Source organism: Laetiporus sulphureus (genome assembly GCF_001632365.1).
Source record: "Laetiporus sulphureus 93-53 unplaced genomic scaffold LAESUscaffold_2, whole genome shotgun sequence".
In the NCBI taxonomy this organism is placed as follows: domain Eukaryota; kingdom Fungi; phylum Basidiomycota; class Agaricomycetes; order Polyporales; family Laetiporaceae; genus Laetiporus; species Laetiporus sulphureus.
The window spans coordinates 29,607-49,964 of NW_024468511.1; the positions used below are offsets into that span (position 1 = coordinate 29,607).

Below are 20,358 nucleotides of genomic sequence, written 5' to 3' on the forward strand. Positions count from 1 at the left end.
TTGCAGTCATGTACCTTGACTAAACTAAACCAACTTCAGGAGCAGACCAATAAGCGCATGGGCTTAGCACCAATTTTGATCTTTCATGTGGAAGTCTTATAATGTTGCAGCCATACCTCATCTGACCCTTTATACCACCTCAATAATTGCAAATTTCACGATTTCTGCAAGAGAACAAATCCTTTCCACAAGATAGGGCTGCAATTTAGGCACTCTATTAGCATTCAGTTGTGGTACGTGGGATGTTGCGGCTGTCATCAGATCAAAAATGCTGATATAAATGTCCAGCAGACCTCAGCCAGTATGTGTGCTGTTCAAAATGTCCAAGCCTCCGCTGGCCTACCATGACCTTCTCACTGGACAGTGAGAACATTATAGGATGTTGCAGGAAGTGTGAGTTGGCTCAGAAGTCTCATCATTTAACAAGCTGAGAATGGAGTCTGCATCCAGGAACTTCTTTTTATACTGGAATATTGCGATGGCTAGTACGTTTCTCGAAGCTGAGCACCTCATTACCTGTTAGTCATTGGTATCAATGATCCATCAACAGCTACTATTGTGTGCGAACACCTAGGAACACTAGTCGAAGAGATTGTCTTGGTCTGAATCCCAGCCAGAAGACTGACTCTTGGCACTGCTATCATTCTTGTCAATCGCTACACCCTTCTGTCGTTGGCGATCATTCTGTTATTCGACACCACGTCTCCTCATACACAACAGTGAGTTCTCCAGATTGTATTGTAGAAGAAGCTGACATGTCATTCAGAGGTGATTAGCCCCTTAGATGGATACAAATGCCAGACTATCCTGACAATTATCCAGCTGTGAATCAGAGACTGTATGAGACGCAATCTGCCAAGTGGTGATTAGTACTGTTGCAGCAGGTCAGTATTTCTGTTGATGTTCGGACTATCCCTGAGTTCACACTGGTCATCATGCACAGCAACATCTGCTCTGCGAGTGTACGCCCTCAATACCAACTGAGTCTTGACAGTATCTGTTTTTATATTGGAAGCAGCGCAAGGACTGTGGAATATTGTGAGTCTACTCAGTGTTCAACGGACGTATCGCTTATCCTCCTATACCAAGTATGTCTACTCCAGGCTATCATTCGAGGTGTCATACATCAGCATGGTTCCAGTGTGCGCTGCAATACAACATGGCTCCACTGTCAAGATTAACATGTGAGTGAGTAACCACTGCTGCAGCACATTGTCTCATTGGAATGCCGTACTAGCTGTAAGAAATTGCCATATGTCATGAGTCACACGTTAGCAGGCCTGATCTTTTGGAACTCTAAGTAACATTCGTGGTTCTTACGGCTTCCATGTTCGCCGAAGTTATTGTGCTTGCTGTGACATGGCTCAAAACGTTCTGAACTGACAGACGTGTTCGTGGCATGGGAACGACAATACCGGTCAGAATGCTCCTGTTGCGGAATGGTGAGCCACAATGCTACAATTCATATGTGTGTAACTTTTTGATCGACGAAGTCAGGTAGCCTGTATTTCATGTGCACTTCTTCTCAGATTGAATCACGATGCACTCGACTGAGCTTCATGCACGACTGCTTTATAACTCGTTCCTTATTTTATTTGTTGCTGAGATGATCGTGAGCACAACTCAGTACGGGAAAGTGCGCGCGTTATATCACTTCATGAGAACGATACGCTTACCACGTCTTAATAGACATGGACTTGGTTTGTCTCAACTTTTTCACTTTTATTGAAATGTATGCAAGTAGCAGGTCTCGCTGAGAAACCAGAATAATGTCTTTTCCTCTTCACAGGGTCGTCTCAATACTTACCACCCAATTCCTCTTCGATCTTCGCCAAAATGTAAATTCAACGAATGTGCTCCAAAACAATGTCACTACAACCGACTCTCATATTATTGGGGACTTCGTTGCCAATCTCGAGCTCAATATCTCAAATGGGGGTGCCAGCGTACTCAGCCTAGACGATGATGCAGTAGATGATAGTGATTCACCTACAGCGACGGAAGGAGAAAACATTACAGCAGATTTAGAGGAGGGTTCTGAACGCGATCCAGAGGTCGAAGAGGTCCACTAGTAATCTACAAGTAGGTGAGAGTGATTTCAACTGAATTGTCTAAGTTGAAGGCGTACAATGGACCTCTGATCACAGATGTCACTGTGTAGTGCTCGAGTATTATGCGTCAAAAGCCGATCTCATTTTCTCAAATGGTCGATCATATCTCAACAAGTCGCAAAGCCGTCGCAAACTCAATAGTGTACGATTTATCGCCTGAATCATGATAGTCCACGAGCTGTGTCTCATCGATTGTGGATGAAAGCCTGAGCTAGCCTGCGAAAGAAGAATACTTTCACATATCCAAAGTTCACTGCATATGCATTGGTATTGCTTCATTGATATCGACTTTTCTTCAGGAAATGAATTGTGAGAATATGGCGAGGATGACGTATTGCGGCAATGCGGTGTCACAGGTTCAGTGGTTCTAACCTAGTATCACTTACTCACTCAGCTCGGAATATGTCATGCTAGCCGGAGCCCACTACCCACCATATCGCCATCCTAGTACCTACTGACAGGTGACCGCTCTTTCGATTCTATTGAAATGCTGCACCGAGAATGATTTCAACATTACAATTTCGAGCTTTTTGTGTTTATATGTGACTCTGGTAAGTTGAAAAGCACGATGCTTGCTATATAAAATCCACCATGTCGCCCTCCATGAAAAGCTGTGGGGGATGCCATTAATATACGAATATCTTAACATACGTGATCTCGCTGTCACTACATGTGGACGCTTCGCAAGACCCACCCTCTCGAGTGTGTTGAGCACTGTAGCATCGATGAACTTGTTGATCACACCTCATGGCCCCTTCTTGACTCATAGATGTATTTGTCACTGTGGCCATCTGAATTCAGCATGTGGGCTCAACGTAGGCAGAGAGCTTACTCTGTCACACACACCTTGGGGGAGGGGGAGCCGGAAGCTTGTCCATGGCTGTTCAAACTGTCAATTCGCAAGAACTATATGCCCTGCTGTCATAGATAGCAGACATCTGGCTGTGTTGGCCCCAAAACTGTACTCTGCGAACACTTGATCATTTGAATGCACAGTATTAACGGGCGATTGATCATTTTTGTACAGTTGTTCGCTCAGCCAAATTTGCCTCGCTTCAGGTCTCATCGTTCTGCCAATCATTGACCACAGCAGTGAATGCATCATAATGATGATATTACACCAATGCGAGATGTGTTGTGCTGTTTCAAAAGGGGTTCCGCTTCCCAAAGCATCGAAGGACAACTGAAAAACGAGTACGAGCATCTCATAAATATCAAAGAGGATATGGAGCACTCAGAGCTGCTCCAGATTGACGATATACAGAACAGCGAGCATCCAAGTAAATGCTGATGTTCGCAGTTATTTGATTCGAAAATCGTGAAGTGTTGCAGGTGCAGGGCAATATCCAATTCGATCTGTGGAATGGTTAATAACCATAGCATGCGAGGTTGGAGTACATACTGAAATATTCTATACGAGGACTCTCTTAGCTGCCTCAGCCAGATATAAGAGTCCTTGACAAAGGATTGGCTCAGCTGCAGACATTACAATCGTGTAGCTGGTGAACAATGACAGCCCCCGGAAGCTGAAGGGAGCTGTTTGGTGCCCCCTTAGTACCTGACGAGCTCGACGAGTGGTGATCGCTGTCACATCCTGCACCTGCGCGTGAAGAGAGATACTCAAGCTTATATTGGTATTCGCATTTTGTCTAACTGCATAGAAAAACACTGCACCTTCAAGGGAGGCCTATGCGATGGTGCCGTCTTCCTCGTATTGCTTGCTGGCTTCGAGGCAGTATCAAATGCATGCAGCATGCACTGGGCATGGCTGTATGACTCAGATAGACAGACAAAAATTTGTCGTTAACACGCTGATGGACTGCAGTAAGAGCATCAAAGGCAGTTGATTTCCACAGTATAGGAAGTCAGAGTTCGTGATCATAACCGATGGACAAATAGACTCAAGACGTGTCGCATCACGCAGTGTCACAGCTGTACCGCAATCCACCATCTCATCAGGATCCCGACCAGTCTTCTGTTTGACAAGTTGCACACCTTGTTTTCTTCTGCATCTCACATTGATTCTATCGGCTATCCTGGAGTACCTGCTCATCAAGAATTTTGCTGCAAGACAACAGAGCTGCGAGTTTCATCAGGAAAACATCACTTTTCTTTTTTGCTTCTTTTGGTACCTTTTTCTTACAAAAAAGGCAGAAAAGAGAACAATGTAGAAAAAAGCATGAGGATCGGCTGATTCCTCACTTTCTCATGGCCTTGACGACACTTGGCAACACTGATTTGCCCAAAAAGTTGTCATCAAGTCCATTAAAGGAACAAAAGCCCGGAAGCCTATCAGGAAATTTCAAATGCAGATTCTCTAACCTTTTATCCTTGAACGGACTTTTCACAAACTTTCTGATCAGAAAGCACCCAAAAAGCGCTCAAAAAGAAGCAGATAAGGCAAATTCAAGCCGATCCTCACGCTTTTTTCTACATTATTTTCTTTTCTGCCTTTTTTGTAAGGAAAAGGTATAAAAAGAAGCAAAAAAGAAAAAGTGACATTTTCCTGATGTTTTAAATAAGGCATATTGCATCGCGCCGGTGTTCGTGTGCTGTATCTCTTTATGCCGTGATCATGGGACTCTCATACGTCTCAATCACTACCAAACAGGCTTCTGAGCTGAAATATAAATCGATCCCTTTGCCCGAATGGAAGCTTGCAATATACGCGGCCGATTTTTCTGTTGCACTATCCATTTACTGCAGCAGTAACGCACCAGCGTCACTGTCTATTTCACACTCACAACATACCACCTATTTTCACACTCGCAGCATACCGCCATCAGGTATGATGTGTAGTAATCTCTCTGACAGTGTCCTTAGCTTCTGATTTATAGCATGATTGAAAAGTCAGCTCATCGTTGAGATTTTTGAGCCAACAGACTGAAGTTGACATGTGCGGTAAACATGCAGTTGACAAAATGGCATCCGACATCATCATGATCAGGACGTATGATATCCTATCTCAATAATCACCATAATGGCTCGGCTGTTATGTATATGGCATTCATCTGACCGGAAACATCAAATGTGGCTGATCGGGTTTAGGAGACTGATGTCCGTGGTAACACCGAAGCGAAGCGAACTCAGTGGAGGTCCGGTGCACTGCCCACGAGACCACTCTTCTCAGCATCATAGCACCATATGTATCTAACCACATATGACATGACAGGTTCAGCAACTGGCAAAAGTGATTTCCGATCACGTTCCATTCCGTGAGTCATCGCAGCACTGGCTGGCATGTCTCACGAGTGTGCATCGCAGACCATTCCCTAGTATACCCGCTATCATATGGCGAGCCAGGAAGCCGCTATACCCTGTCCGCATATTCAGGTAACCGTGTTGGCGATAACGCACCAGAATGACTCTGGCATTTGATCCGGTCCACTGCTGCCGCTCGTTCCTAGGCTAGCGCACAATCCACGCAGTATGTAATGCTGTCCATTCGTGCGATTCGGTTGCGGGCCTTTCGAACCATGATGCCGCGATCCGAGCTACACAAAGTTGACAACGATGTTGATCAATGGTTTGATCGCGGCAATACGAGTGTCGCGTTTAAGCCTTGCGCTCACATACCTCGACTAGCCAGACTTGAGGAGCAGACCACTGGGTGCTTGGGCTTGGCGTTTCATGTTGAAGTCTTATGCCGTTGCGGCCATATCTCATCTGACTTTCCGTACCATCTTCAACAATTGCAAATTTCACAGTTTTGATGGTTCCATAGCATCTGTTTCTGCTCGACTCTGAGAGAACAAATTCTTTCCGCAAGGTGGGGCTACCAATTCAGGCACTTTATTAGCGTTCAATTGTGGTACGTGGGACGTCGCAGCTGTCATCAGGTCGAAAATGCTGATATAAATGTCCAGTAGGCCTCAGCCGGTATGTGTGCTGTTCAAAGTGCGCAAGCATCTGCTGCCCTATCATGACCTTCTCATTGGACAGTGAGGATATTAGGATGTTGCAGGAAGTGTGAGTTGGCTCAGAAGTCTCATCATTTAACAAGCTGAGAATGGAGTCTGCATCCAGGAACTTCTTTTTATACTGGAATATTGCGATGGCTAGTACGTTTCTCGAAGCTGAGCACCTCATTACCTGTTAGTCGTTGGTATCAATGATCCATCGACAGCTACTATTGTGTGCGAACACCTAGGAACACTAGCCGAAGAGATTGTCTTGGTCTGAATCCCAGCCAGAAGACTGACTCTTGGCACTGCTATCATTCTTGTCAATCGCTACATGCTTTTATCGGTGGTGATCATTCTGTTAGTCAGCGCCACGTCTCCACATAGCGCAACAGTGAGTGCTCCAGTTTGCATTGTAGAAGAAGCTGACATGTCATTCAGAGGTGATTAGCCCCTTAGGTGGATATGAATGTCAGACAACACTGACAATTATCCAGCTGTGAGTCGGGAACCGTATTGAACATAATCTGCCTCGTGGTGCTTACCACTGTTGCATCAGGTCAGTATTTCTATTAAATTGTTCGGACTGACACTGAGGTATTCGCACTGGTCGTCATATGCAGCAGTATCTGCTCTGCGAGTGTACGCCCTCAACGACCGAACTTACGTCTTGGTGTTATCTGTTTTTATATTGGAAGCAGCTCAAGGACTGTGGAATATTGTGAGTCTACTCGGTGTTCAATATATATATCGCTTATCCACCTATACCAAGTATGTCTACTCCAGGCTATCTTTCGAGGTGTTGTACATCGGCACGGTTCCAGTGTGCGCTGCAATACAACATGGCTCCGCTGTCAAGTACATGTTGTGAGTGAGTAACCACTGCTGCAGCATATTGTCTCATTGGAATGCTGTACTAGCCGTAAGAAATTGTCGTACATCATGAGTCGCATGTTAGCAGGCCTGATGTCTTTGAACTCTAAGTACTAATGGTGGCTCTTATGGCTTCCATGTTCGCCGAAGTTATCGTGCTTGCTGTGACATGGCTCAAAACGTTCCGAACCGACAGACGTGTTCGTGGCATGGGAACGACAATACCGGTCGGAATACTTCTGTTGCGGAACGGTGAGCCACACTGCTGCAATTCACATGTGTGCGACGTTTTGATCAATCAAGCTAGGTAGCCTGTATTTCATGTGCGCTTCTTCTCGGATTGAATCATGACGCAGCTCGACTGAGGTTAATTGGTGTTTGTTCATAGATCTTTCCTCATTTTGTTTGTTGTCGAGATGATCGTGAGCACAAATCAGATCGCGAAAGTGCGCACGTTTCTCGCTTCAGGAGAACCATACACTAATCACGTCTCCATAGACATCGACTTGGTTTGTCTCAACTTTCCAAACCTTCTTGATAATGTATGCAAGTGCTAGGTCTCGCTGAAAAACCAGAATAACGTCTCTTCCTCTTCACAGGATCTCTTCAATACTTACAACCCGATTCCTCTTCGATCTTCGCCAAAATGTAAATCCAACGAACGTTCTCCAACTCACTATGTCAGACTCTCGTATTATTGAAGACTTCGGCGCCAATCTCGACCTCAATATTCCTATCGGGACTGCCGGCGCACTCGGCCCCGACGATGATGCAATAGATGACAGTGATTCACCTATGGCGACGGACGGAGAAAGCCTCACAGCAGGTTTAAAGGAGAGTTCTGCGCGCGATCCGGAGGTCGAAGAGGTCCACTAGTAATCTACAAGTAGGTGAGAGTGATTTCAACTGAATTGTCTAAGTTGGAGGCGTACAATGGACCTCTGATCACAGATGTCACTGTGTAGTGCTCGAGTATCACGCGTCAAAAGCCGATCTCGTTTTCTCAAATGGTCGATCATATCTCAACAAGTCGCAAAGCCGTCGCGAACTTAATAGTGTACGATTTATCGCCTGAATCACGATAGTCCACGAGCTGTGTCTCATCGATTGTGGATGAAAGCCTGAGCTAGCCTGTGAAAGAAGAATACTTTCACATATCCAAAGTTCACTGCATATGCATCGGTATTGCTTCATTGATACCGACTTTCCTGAACGCGAGAATACGGCGAGGAAGACGCATTTCGGCTACACGGCGCCACAGGTTCAGTGGTTCCAGCCTGGTATCACTTACTCGCCCAGCTCGGAAAACGTCGTGCTAGCCGGAGCCCGCTACCCGCCATATCGCCATCTCACCGACGGGCGACCGCTCTCCAGTGAAACTATTGAAATTCTGCACCGAACATGATCTCGACAGCACAGTTCCGAGCTTCTTGCGTCTATGGGCGACTCTCACGTTCGATCAAACACCTCGCCCTCTTCGGAACGCTATGGGGCACCGCAACATCAATATCCTAACACCTCCGCGTACGTGGTCTTGCTGTACACGTGGACGCTTCCTGAGAGGAGCCCCCTTCGAGTGTCATGGGCGCCGCGCTGTGGCATCGACAGGCTTGTTGATCAGACCTCTTGTACCCTTCTTGACTCTGGCATAGACACACTTGTCGCTGTGGTTTGAATCCAGCATGTGGACTCAACGTAGGCAGAGAGCTTACTCCATACACACCGTTGAGTTTCTCCATGGCTTCTCGAAGCGCTGGTTCGCGTGGGCTATGCCCAGGCTGCTGTCATGCTGGGTTGCTTGCACCGGGACCGCACTGGCGCACCCGGAATATCTCGCTCGTTGAAAGCGACTCGGCGAACGCTCGATCGTTTGGACGTAATGATAGCATTTAAGGGCGGTTGATCTTTCCTGTACAGACAACTGAAAGACGAGTACGAGCACCCACCTACTCCAAACACCACAATCCCAACGCTTTGTAAACACAAACCGCGCCAATCGTCCACGTCATTCATCAGCCATCCGCGCTCCAAGTCAATTGATACACAAATCCTAATTCCTCATTCAATCCGCTCGCAGCGAACGTGCGATTATACATCACGAGTGACAACAAACTTACAACGGATGCCAGTATTACAAGATATCAGATATCGATGTCCCACGAATCACGATGGTTGTGCGAGAGCAACTTGGAGTGTGCCTGTTATGCAAAATGCAAAGTGAAAAGTGCGAGAGATAAAGAATTGAAGGAAAAGTTTTGCGAGAACATGTGCGAAGGGGATGATCCAGTTTTCGGGCGTGAGAGGCCAAGGGGATGGAGAAGAGGCGCGGGGAGGGAGAGAGGGAAAGGGAAAGGCAGCAATTTTGGCCGCAATACATGGGAGATGCGAGTTGACAGCGAAACGCATCTAAGTAGCAGATTGTGATCAAAGACATCGGGGAGAGACGATGCGGTCCCCCGGGGGTGGGAAGAGAGACGGTAGCAAGCCGATCAGTAAACAGAACCCGTTCATCCAAGAGAACAAGTCCCTTCAACCAAGCACCCCGCCGCGTGGTTTCTGATACCGCTCCCACCTCGCCGGAACGCCCCACCGCCCCTCCTGCCACGCCCTAAACAGCTGCGCAACCTCCTCCGCGCCCTCCTCCACATCATCATTAATACACAACAACGCGACCTCCTCGTTCTCCTCCACGCGCCGCAGCGTCTCCGCCGCCTGCTCCGGGTTATACAGCCGCTCAAACATCGACGGCGTCCACCCTGCATTGCGCCCGACCCATCATGCATCAGCGGTCTTCTTGAGTGAGTTGAAGGACAGGGAGGGACTCACCGATGACATATCGATATCGCTCCAAAAGCTTCTCCGTCCACTGCCTCACGCTCCTCCTTCCCCTCCCTCCAGTCCTCATAACCTCGCGCAGGCGAAAGTCTCCGTCCACCCAGCGCTCGACCAGCGGGAGGTGCGGGATATCCTCCAGTTTCGTATTCGACGATAACCGCCCCGGGATTGAGCCCAGCGTGCGCTCAGCATCTGGCAAAAACGCCGAAACGCCTAGACGGCCGCTCGCGCGTACGAGAGCGGAGATCACTGCAAACGAACCCAGTCAATTCACAGAACGATGGAATGGATGGAGAATCGAAGAACGCACCGCAATCACCGCACTCTGGCCTCCGAAACGCAACATTCTTGAAAACCTCGCTCGCAGAGTCATACCCCGCGAAGCACTCGTCGTAACCAATGCGGCACACAGGAAGCTCCTCCTCATACACATCCCGCAGGAACGACGGGAAGGGCGCGCCCCACGTCCCGAGCGTCGCATACGCGTACCCGTCTAGCGAGGCTATCGCGCGAGGCAGCCAGTGTCAAAACATACGCAATACGAACCCGAGTGGATGGCACTCACAAAACACGTACATCGTCTTCCCCAGCCCATCAACCCCGCTCTCCCTGAGCGTCTCCTCAACCCGACCGCCCTCCAACGTCTCTCTATACCCACTCCTCACATACACCTCCCGCGCACTCGGTCCCTCCCCCTCCCACACGCCCCCCAGTTCCTCCCACGCCCTCCTCGCCTCCCCCAACCCCCACTCATCCGCCACCCCACCAACCCTCCCCACCACCCAGCTCCAAATCATGCCCTCGCGCGCCCTCTCCACCAAAAAGTGCCCGTGCAGGAACAGCGTGTTGATGTCCGCGGGGTCGCCCGGGCCCGCGGTCTCGCGGAAGGGATGCGCCGCGCTGCGCGCAAAGGCGGCTCGCCAGATCGCCTGCGCCTCGAGTAGCAGCGGTCGCGCGACAATCTTGGCTTCGTGCATCACGTACGGACGGTACCGCTCGCCGAAGCGTTCGCCTACACGAGAGATCAGTGGACGAGCAAAAGATGGAGAACGCGCAACGCACTGAGCATGTAATTCGACTCGCCCATGCCGCGCCACTCGCCTGGCGTCTCTTGCGTTGGCCGCGATGGCGGGACCATGAGCGAGGAATCGAGGTGTAGCACGACGCCATATGCTGTTCACGTGTCATCGGGAGCGAATGTAATATACGTGCGAAGGAACGCACCTGACGTGAAGAACGTCGCGGGAAGAATGTCGGTAGGAATGTAGAGGTCGTCATTCTGCTCATGCGCGGTCAGCACTAATCCGGGCGTGCCTGTGTGAGCGCACCATGTATACACTGCGCGGGACCGAGGATCGATCAGCGCCTATGGAGCAGATAGACAGCGTGCGAGAACTCACAAGTAGTCCGTAACGCCCTGCACGTGGGCCAACTGGCTTTCAATGGCCAAGCTGCGGAAACGTCAGCTCCACGTCCCGCCGCATACAGCCACCACCACGCACCTGTTGAACACCGTGCCGTTGTAATCGTCAAACACCTCTGCGTGATGCACGACCTTCAGCGTGACGTCTTCATCTGTCCAGCCCCCCGCCGCCCCTTGTCTCAGATCGAGCCACTGTGGTACCTGACCAAGGCGCCAGTCTGCTGCGCGCGAAAAGTTGAGCTGCGGATCCGTCGCGGGGACGGGAAAGTCGGAGGTCAGCAGGTACGCGGTGCCCATGTGCGTGCGGAAGTGCGCGAGCACGGAGCGGAGCGAGTGCCGCAGCTCGTCGTGGTCGCTGAGGGTGCATAAACGAGGCGTCCGCGTCCAAAGGGAGGGGGACGTACCGGTAGAGGCGCTCCTGGTTGTCCGAGTCCACTGGTCGGTAAGGGTCGTCTTGGCTGTACTGCGCACGAGCATCCTCCTTGGCTTCGAGGAGGAGCGGGTCTGAGCCGTTGACCCACGTCCAGACAAAGTCGAGCCTTGGCGTCTCTGGCACATAGCACGGTATCCCAAAGGAGAAGTAGTGGTCTAGACAGGATGCAGGGAGAGCATGGGCAGGCTGTAACGCGGACAGGCTGTCTTGCGGGGCGCGCCGAGGGACGCGAAACGGGAGGTAGAAGGTCTGGTGCAGAGAAAAGCCGTCGTCGAAGTCATCCTCGTAATCGACGAGCAGACGGGATGTGGCAAAGAGGCCGATGGCGGCAGTGGCGAGGAGGGCGCCGACGAGGAGGCGGAGGCGGATAGAGGACGCGCGCGAACGACTGGTGGGCGTTGGAAGGGTGGGCTCATAGGGCAGCTGAGAGAGCGGGAGGTAGTCGGCGTTGTTGGGGCGCGCAGGAGAGAGGAAGAACCTCATGGCATGGATTAGATGCAAGTAGGTGGATGATAGGAGAAGGTAGGAAAGAAGAGGGAGATTACGTATGGACGAGGCTGGTTAGCTTTGAGATTTGAGAGATGCCGATGGCGCAGCAGGGGAGCCGGGAGCTCGTGTGACGACGGAGTAGATGCCCAGAGCGGAACGAGCATCGAGGTCGCGCCATGCACTCTTGGGACGCGGGCGAGGGCGACCGGTGCGGATGCGAAGAGCGTCCAAGGAGGCGCGTTTGTCGTCGCGGCTGCTGGGCTCTCAATTAGGAAACACTTGGCAACTCGGGTCCGACCACATCTTATCTAATCACCGAGAGTGCTGAGGGATGTGCAATCTTCTGCCGAGAGTGGTGACGGCGCCGATGGTGGTTGGCCAGAGAACAAGCTCGCCACTGCATTGGGAAGCCACTGCCTCAGGTGGAAAGACAAAGGGAGCCAGTATTGAGGAAGAGGGAGGATCCGCTGCCTACGACGCTCCTGACATTTATCTTGAGTACGCGAGTCGCTGCGCACGGCAGCCAATCACGTCTCACCCTCGGCATCTCCGAGCTGGCTGCGCTCCTTCCGCGATGCGTAGATGCAGCCGGAAGTTCGTCCTCGCACCCCGTCTCTTCCTGCCCCCCCGCTCGAATATACGTGGGATGGCTTCGCGAGCCGTCTAGCGTGAGGGTGTTTGCCAGGTACGCCCAGCCGCATGGCAGGCGATCAAACAGTTACGATCGAGACGAGCCCTCGTATTTTTTGCATATATGTAATCGTTTGATGGCCGTCGGGTCGCACTGCAATGCGCCCTGAACCACGCTTTCATTTGTTTTCAGACACGCGCTCACGCGAGTAATCCTACCTGATGCATACTGCTATGCACGGTGTTGCTCTCTGTTGGAGACAGTGAGCACGTTCAATGACCGTTTCAAGGTTGCGCTGTCTTGCGACCAATTGTTATATTTCAAATCTCACAGGTACGCTCTTCTGCTTGCCGATGACATCCTTTTCTCGTAGCGTTAGGAAAACTCAAGTCCGGCTTAGGACACTCTTAACCGCTTGCCGTCACCAAAAAAGACAGTAAGCTCGAGAAAGTCTCAGGACCTTCTTGTTTTGGATTTTTTTCTGGGTTGGAAGCTTCTTATCGTGCCCAAGCCAATACCAACAAGAACAAGTCAAAAAGGAGGTTCTCGAGCCACGAGTCGATTCGAGTTTTCCTGATGGAGGAGATCTGCAGTCTTGATTAATGTGCTAAGTTTCACTATATAGTGCAATATAGTGCAATATAGCTGCTGGTAGACAATCTTAGCTTGCAGATGGCCGATGCTCAATCGCCGCTTCAAGGTTGCGCTGTCACGGTCTTGCGACCAATTCTAAGGTGTCAAATCTCACAGGTACGCCCTTCTAAGTTCTGTCGCCGGTAAGATCCTTCTCTTGACATGTACTCCTCGTCTTTCATCCGCAGAGCATAAGCGGTATATAGTCATGTCGGTCGTCGGACCTGTCTGGACTCTGCGGTCTCGACAGCTACGGCTGCGTCCATGACAATTTCTGCCGTCATCCTACAGGAGCCAAGTCCATTCCTGCTGCAGACTCACGTTGTCGGAGGCCAACGAACATTGAGCCGTCAGCGCAATAATAAGAGGACGGTGCGATCATCTACGTCCCAGTGCTTCTATGTACATCTTGACATCGTCACGGCCATCCTCTTAGCAACCCGAGCTTGACATCCGATTATAAGCTGCTGACCTCCAATCTATCATTTAGGCTAGTCAGTAAAGCCCGTAAGTAGCGCACTACATGATGTTACACTGGCAGATGGCAACCTTGGAGCATCTTGGTCATTCGTGATCGGACATCACCACCCCATTGGGGCCACAACTTGGTGAGTTCTTCGCCTTACACACGCGGTACACACTCTACGTCAATTGGCTCATCATTTGGAGAGGTGGCGGCAGCAGCTGGATACCTCGCTTGGAAGACGCTAAAGAAAGAACGTTTCCCTGACGAGCCCAGCGCTAAATTCGCTGCACGATAGGTGTCCAACGCTTGCCCGTTGCCAGTGCTAGTTCTTTCATGATCGTCGCTGCTCACCATGCGAGATACGTGCATCTTCGCACAGAAGTGTTCCACGTTCCGAGTGAAACCACTCCTGTTGAGCACTGATCGGTCCGTTAGCATTCTACAATCTTACGCGAAACATTGCCTTGCAGCACCCGTCGAGCATCGTCGCACATGACTTCCATAGGGTTCTATCCATCCAAGCTTCACTCTGCACAACACTTGTCCAGTGGTGGTCCGCACGCTTCACGTCGCTCATTTGACAGATTGACGGAAGCCACGCAAGCGCCTTGTATGTCACATATCATCTACAACTGCTCCATGCATGCTCCCTGCACAAAAGTATGAAGGGAACCGCCTAGATCTGGCAGCCAGAGATGCCTGTGATCGATAGCACTGAATGACATGTGCTCTGGTCACCGGCGATAGCTCTCCGAGTTTTGTTGAACCTGCCTATAAATGCAGGCATGGCAGTCCACCCAGGACCACCGCTACTCATCTCTATCACCTTTGGATTCAACGCGGATAGGATGGCATCCACACTAGACCATCAAGATGATATCATTTTCATATATTCCAAGTAAGTCGAGCCATCAAGCAAGGTTCCATGGTTGGCTAAGTGTTTGGCTTCCAGTCTCATAAGTGATCGTTGCACTTATGTCGTGGTTTGTGAGTTATAATGAGCACTGCTGTTGTCATCCGCTTTGTCGCTGACGCATGATCATAGCTGTGCTCGTTTATGAACATCTGATTACTGTGCCCGATGAGGTTTCGTTCCTCTGGCGAGGGACTCAATTCACCTTTGTCACCGCACTATTCTTGCTGAACCGCTATTTGCTCTTGTTGATGGCCATGGCCCTCTCCCTATCCGCCATCAATTGGAATACCGCACTTGTAAGCTAATCTACGCGACCATTCCCACGTCAATTCACACAACGATGTTAGGGGTAGGAGACGTGGTACTTTCTTGTCTAGATCAGGAAATAATATTCCGGGACGAAACAGCTGTGAAGCAACTCTCGTATTGTATCAATGTATTGGGCTGGCTATGGAAACAAACATGGCAGGTCGGTCACAGATCGAATGCATTCACTGTTCGCTAGCTCATTATAATCGTGTTAGTCCTACGTGGTCTGCGCGTGTACGCGATCAACGAGCAGAACTGGCTTCTAGCCATTCTCACGTTTTCGTGCGGATTAGCTCCAGTGTGCATGAATATCGTACGTATCACCTAGACATATATGTTGTTAGCTAACCGCAACGAATAGTACACTTTCGTAACAAGAGAATCTCCTTCATACATTGTACGCATTGGCGGTCGCGCAATGTGTGCAGATCTCCTGCGCGTCTATTCGAACCTGGAAGATACGTAGGTACCGAGCTTTATCCGTGGTATGTTGAACTGATCCTGCCCGATACAGCCGTAATGAATCTGATATTTCTTGCGTCGTGACCTCTGCACTCACATTGCACCGCCAGTGATCGCTCCTGCAAGGATCTTTCGTCTCGTATCGGATCTGCTTGTGATCCTTGTGACGTTGCACAAGACATTCAGTGTAGCTCGAACAGCTCATCAGGCCAACATACACGGCTCTATCGGAGTGTTCCTGCTAAAGAATGGTGCGCATGCGGATTGGGTAGCGAGTGGTAGTCTATAGCTGACGATTTTGAACGTCAAAAAAAGCAACCCACTACTTCTCGTAAGTGGGTCACCATGAGAGTGGCTGTATTGACGTCTGACGGAGTGATATTAGGAGGGTGCTCGTCATGAATATCCTTGGCATCGTTCTCTGGTCTGAATTGAACGACTTACAGAAGGTGCATATGCCTGTCTGAAAGACATCATCATGAGTAGCTTCATCGCTTACGTGTTGATACTTCCAGATATCAGTAATATTAGTACCTAACGGATTCTTCATGGCGTAAGTTAATATCGAACTCTTTACAAAGAACTCGGGGTCTGCTAAGTTCTACTTCATCTCTAGCACCACTTCATCCTTGATGATGACGCGCTTCATCCTGGACCTGCGCGGAATGTCACGAGGGCGTGGTGTATCGCCCTCGGATTGCGACTTGGATGCCCAGGCTCAGAGCAGCGGACCGGTGTCCCGATTTGTTGGAGATCTCGGCGCCGACCTTCAAAATCTGACATTAACTTCATTTGCCGAAACACATGGCGAGGACGAAGAGGAGGAGGAGGACGAAGAAGATTGTCCGCGAAGTATGGAAGGAAATCTCTTGGACCAGGCTGAGCGCGCTCATGAGACAGTCGTATGAATGGAGTATGATGCTGTTCGTGAATGCCTCGGTTTCAACGGCTAACGCGTCCTGTATTAATGTTGTTATCGCCCAGATTGGACAACGGTACTTCTGTTAATACGCTCTCCATGCTCGCAAGCACAGCTCACAAGTAGATAACATGAAGTCTTTCTTTAATGCCTGATATTTAATCACGGATTGCGATGCGATTGCAGATGCTCGATTTTACTCGGAAACGTGATGGTGGTTTACCGCAAATCACGGGGAATATTACGCCGCGTGTGCCACGGAGTCATGTGGACAATCTACCGGCAAATTCAAACACTTCTAACGCTCGATCTCTCCGCGTTGCAAATGCTATCAGCTGTAGAAGGCTCGCAATCAATGCAGCAGACGTCTTGCCCGACTCCTCCGTGCGTGCACCCCGCCTGGACGTCAGGAACCGTGGTATCATGTACCCCCAGCATGCATCCAAACCTTACATACATGTGTGCACATTCTGAGCGCACATTTTGATTACAGCATACGGCGGCTGAGAACAAAAGCTCATCTTGAGTCACACTCGGTGCTTTTACACAGACGGTGCATCATTGGTATGTGGAAGTGTTCTTACCGTGTAAGTCTCGTGCCTAGTTGCGATCATCTAGTCCCTCGAGCATGCCAGCGGCAGAGAATCCAACACGCGCTCAGAGTTCGTCGGAAGTCATATTGGACTCCATTGTCGATCTCTTTGAGCGCTCTCCTAGATGCTTGACGGCCGTTGAGAATTACTCGAGCCGCGGCTTGGGCCTAATAAGATACTGATATTATAATGTGCTAAGCTTAGTGAAATCACTATGATCACCGTTCTCACAGTCTGACTGACAGCGACTGTATTCAATGTTTATTTGATGCGATTCTGATCGGTCCAGTCATGATTGCGAGCTTGGATATTCGGAGCTTGCGGGGAATTTTGCAAGGCGCGAGACGCGACCGGGCTAATCGCCTTTATGTACATGCTTGTGGCGAGCCATGTTCTTGGCACTTGCACTCAGTCCTGCGGCTCCTGCCCACATGTCGCGTATTGTATCGCCAATTGACTTTCACGCGACCCCGAAGACTGCCTGCAGCAGAGCCCAACGCACAGCAGGCACCATCGAATATATCCCATCGTTCCGGCAGCAGCTCGGCCGGCTGCGTGACGTCCCGTCATTCGGGACAAGGTGAAGCGGCAGGCCATCGGAGGGCAGATCATTGTGAACGAATGAGCATGGACTCCAGCGAGATGTTCTGATGGAGTGCAATCTTGACATTCGCTGTAGCCGCCAATGTGCCCAACATCAAGGTATATATGTGGTCCGTCAGGCTGATTATGTCTGCACCGGCGTGGAAGGATAGGCCACCCACGAACGACGACATGCGGAGAGTAAGGTACTATGCCTTATGCTAGTCCTTATTACCACCGCCACCCTGCTGACGGCGCAAGATTCTGTAGCAACTGCAATTGCGACTGGCGCTCATGAAAGACGCAGTAGAGGAGTGGCCGCAGACCTTCAAAGCTATGTTGATCTGGACCTACATACAAGTTGTCCAGTCAGTTCTGGATACTTCTGAAGTCCGGAGGTGGTACTGGGGCATTGGCGTGGTGAACGGGATCATATACCTCGCAGCGGAACGTCGCCTCGTACGGGCTATACGGATGCCTGGGTGGTGCGTGATTATGCACCATACGAATGATGATGTTTTGGCAGGTATATTTTTTGTCCAACAACCTGCAGGTCCTCCTCGCCTTGCTCGATCGTGATCTCGCGCACACCACGGGGTCTGCTCCGCTTCTCGTTCAGCTTGTCCAACTACTCCTTCGCCGTCACGTTGCCCCCATTCTCTTTTAGCAAATTATCCTTCGCGACTCACGATTGTAGCGGGCAGCAAATGTCGGTGCGAGGCCCTCTCGGTGGCGTCGGATTGAATGGGAAGTTTGAGACGTTTCATTTTGTGAACCCGCATTCGCCGATAGCCCATAGCTCGCGGCGTGAAGACAATACGAGCCACCGCGGCTGGATTTGGGATTGTCGCGTAGACGGCGAAAGCAGCTCTGCATGGCGGGTCCAGGCGGGATGGTAGGCTCGCTGTGGCCATGGCCGAGCACGAAGTGCGAATTGATACACCGGGGGCATGAGCCCATGATTCCGCCGGGAACATTTTGGACACATTGTAATAACAGTCCAAATAATTACGCAATGTTTTCAGTGCATATATCTTGAAATCATTTTGAATGTTTTAAGATGTTTTAAGAATTAGCATTGTGGAACAATTTTGATAGCATTCATAAAGATGCAAGAATGAGACCCCAATGTTGCAGCTGACAGCATTCAAATATCACATTGATCACATTTTTAATGTATCCTTATGATTCATTCAAAGTGTTGCCAACATATTTTGTGAATGCTGGCCAGAGTAAAATTGTTGTCGCACCATGGTGTCTTTCTGAATAATATCACAATTATTCCACAATGAACTCACTCGAAATAATTCAAATTATTTCATAATGTTTACATCAGTAACAGTAGAGTTACATTGTGACTGTTATCATGATGTGTTCAAAATGTTCCCGGCGGAATCATGGGCTCATGCCCCCGGTGATATAGGACTCCCGAAAATCTCCCAAGAGCTTCGATCCCGCTGAGGCTCGATATGGGGTCTCGAAAACGGTCTGAAGTGGGGTGTTTTGGATCGAACCTCCTCCCAAATGGGGTCAATTTGGGGGCAATTTGGGATCAAACCTCTACAAAAAATCGGAAAAAATCTATCAAAATTGGATAAAATCATACAGAAATTGAGAAAAACTGTCAAAGAAATCATGAAAAACCTCTGGAACACCATCGTCCTGGATGAAAGTGGGGTCATTCGGGATCAAACCTGAGCTCGAAATGGTCCCATATGGGGTCTGTTTTAGATCGAACATTTTTGGTCGCAGAGAGTCAGATTTGGGGTATTGGCATCAAACATTCCGCACTGGAGACCCCCTCGTGGGGATGTAAGCTCTTGGGGGATTCTGAATTGATGTAATCGCTCGGAGCCACCTCACTCCACATTTTCACTTATGTTAATGCTGAGTATTTTTGTATGATAATGTACAGATTTGATATCTCTAGTTTTTGTTCCCAGACCCTCCATACCTCACGGGGACAGCCAATCGGAGGTGGAAGCAATCATCAGTATAACGTGTTTGTTTGATCTCCGCTCAGCGCTTCATGTGGTGCAGCCACCGCACCTATCATGGCAGACATGGTGCGATTTATCAATGCAGAAAATTGTATGTAAATGTCGACTGATTTCTAACGCATGCAACAAATATTTGCAACCACAGCATTTCAGGTTAAAAATGTTTCACTTTGGCTGTGAATGTGCACTATTTGCCATTTAAACGCTACATTGGCAAACCTTTGCCACAAATGTAAGACATCAGCTGACATTCCCACACTATTTCTCACACTGATAAATCACATCATTCATGTCTGTGTCACAGTATTAAGTGGCACCTTTCTTTTTGCACCAATAAAGTCATCATTTGACAACCACAAGTGGTTATTCAGACGCCAACCTTCATATTGGTCTCACAAAGTGGATACTTAGACAAACAGCACAATACCACCACATATATCGCGGATATGACTGTGTCTACCACATGACCACCAAGCGCCTATGATTTAGCTACCCAGTCATGTGGCACTGGCCACTTGCCCTATTCAGAAGTTATCAGGTGTTGGTCACGTGACACCAGGCCACTTGCCCAGAATGGAACTCTTTAGCCCACAACAGGCTTACCTGTGCTCATTGGACCATCAAGCTAGCAAGCACCCAATTCGCTGCTCAATAGCAGCACCAACTACATGGCTGCCAAATAGTAGCACCAGCATTAGAATATGTGCTATGGCAGAACCCCCATTGGCCACTCAATAAGTGGCACCACTTCAGCTACTCAAATAGTGGCACCACCTTCAGG

The 20,358-nt window shown here is 49.6% G+C and overlaps 8 protein-coding genes across 8 annotated transcripts; 4 read left to right on the forward strand and 4 right to left on the reverse strand.

Moving 5' to 3' along the window:
• Positions 1 to 319: 319 nt before the first annotated feature.
• Positions 320 to 2,072, forward strand: LAESUDRAFT_710329 (uncharacterized protein; the record flags this gene model as incomplete). The annotated part of the gene is made up of 11 exons (XM_040906757.1): positions 320 to 363; positions 451 to 485; positions 614 to 719; positions 890 to 962; positions 995 to 1,038; positions 1,104 to 1,184; positions 1,238 to 1,300; positions 1,387 to 1,442; positions 1,607 to 1,636; positions 1,690 to 1,732; positions 1,790 to 2,072. The coding sequence occupies 11 exons, from the start codon at positions 320 to 322 to the stop codon at positions 2,070 to 2,072; spliced, it is 858 nt and encodes a 285-aa protein (XP_040769396.1).
• Positions 2,073 to 7,416: 5,344 nt separating this feature from the next.
• Positions 7,417 to 7,753, forward strand: LAESUDRAFT_808739 (uncharacterized protein; the record flags this gene model as incomplete). The annotated part of the gene is made up of 2 exons (XM_040914088.1): positions 7,417 to 7,428; positions 7,486 to 7,753. Coding segments are annotated over exons 1-2 (270 nt in total), but the record flags the coding sequence as incomplete, so codon positions are not given.
• Positions 7,754 to 8,607: 854 nt separating this feature from the next.
• LAESUDRAFT_150757 (uncharacterized protein) lies at positions 8,608 to 9,084 on the reverse strand. Its single transcript, XM_040901363.1, has one exon. It carries the CDS (start codon positions 8,897 to 8,899, stop codon positions 8,654 to 8,656), a length of 246 nt encoding a protein of 81 aa, XP_040769398.1. The 5' UTR covers positions 8,900 to 9,084; the 3' UTR covers positions 8,608 to 8,653.
• A 331-nt stretch (positions 9,085 to 9,415) lies between these two features.
• LAESUDRAFT_641601 (uncharacterized protein) lies at positions 9,416 to 12,060 on the reverse strand (the record flags this gene model as incomplete). The annotated part of the gene is made up of 10 exons (XM_040903675.1): positions 9,416 to 9,642; positions 9,713 to 9,970; positions 10,032 to 10,223; positions 10,287 to 10,733; positions 10,784 to 10,894; positions 10,946 to 11,000; positions 11,050 to 11,059; positions 11,122 to 11,172; positions 11,224 to 11,499; positions 11,549 to 12,060. 10 exons carry the CDS (start codon positions 12,058 to 12,060, stop codon positions 9,416 to 9,418), a joined length of 2,139 nt encoding a protein of 712 aa, XP_040769399.1.
• A 2,074-nt stretch (positions 12,061 to 14,134) lies between these two features.
• Positions 14,135 to 16,581, forward strand: LAESUDRAFT_808741 (uncharacterized protein). Its single transcript, XM_040914089.1, has 12 exons — positions 14,135 to 14,694; positions 14,749 to 14,783; positions 14,842 to 15,009; positions 15,119 to 15,181; positions 15,237 to 15,334; positions 15,383 to 15,483; positions 15,592 to 15,734; positions 15,799 to 15,814; positions 15,869 to 15,932; positions 15,999 to 16,036; positions 16,100 to 16,406; positions 16,468 to 16,581. Exons 1-11 carry the CDS (start codon positions 14,582 to 14,584, stop codon positions 16,389 to 16,391), a joined length of 1,131 nt encoding a protein of 376 aa, XP_040769400.1. The 5' UTR covers positions 14,135 to 14,581; the 3' UTR covers positions 16,392 to 16,406; positions 16,468 to 16,581.
• Positions 16,582 to 16,714: 133 nt separating this feature from the next.
• On the forward strand, positions 16,715 to 17,803 carry LAESUDRAFT_719694 (uncharacterized protein). Its single transcript, XM_040907682.1, has 3 exons — positions 16,715 to 17,162; positions 17,218 to 17,668; positions 17,760 to 17,803. Exons 1-2 carry the CDS (start codon positions 17,031 to 17,033, stop codon positions 17,644 to 17,646), a joined length of 561 nt encoding a protein of 186 aa, XP_040769401.1. The 5' UTR covers positions 16,715 to 17,030; the 3' UTR covers positions 17,647 to 17,668; positions 17,760 to 17,803.
• On the reverse strand, positions 17,768 to 18,164 carry LAESUDRAFT_150804 (uncharacterized protein). Its single transcript, XM_040901364.1, has 2 exons — positions 18,016 to 18,164; positions 17,768 to 17,927 (listed from the first exon to the last, which is right to left on the reverse strand). The coding sequence occupies exons 1-2, from the start codon at positions 18,079 to 18,081 to the stop codon at positions 17,799 to 17,801; spliced, it is 195 nt and encodes a 64-aa protein (XP_040769402.1). The 5' UTR covers positions 18,082 to 18,164; the 3' UTR covers positions 17,768 to 17,798.
• On the reverse strand, positions 17,957 to 18,511 carry LAESUDRAFT_719696 (uncharacterized protein). The gene has a single exon (XM_040907683.1). It carries the CDS (start codon positions 18,489 to 18,491, stop codon positions 18,249 to 18,251), a length of 243 nt encoding a protein of 80 aa, XP_040769403.1. The 5' UTR covers positions 18,492 to 18,511; the 3' UTR covers positions 17,957 to 18,248.
• Between the last annotated feature and the right edge of the window lie 1,847 nt (positions 18,512 to 20,358).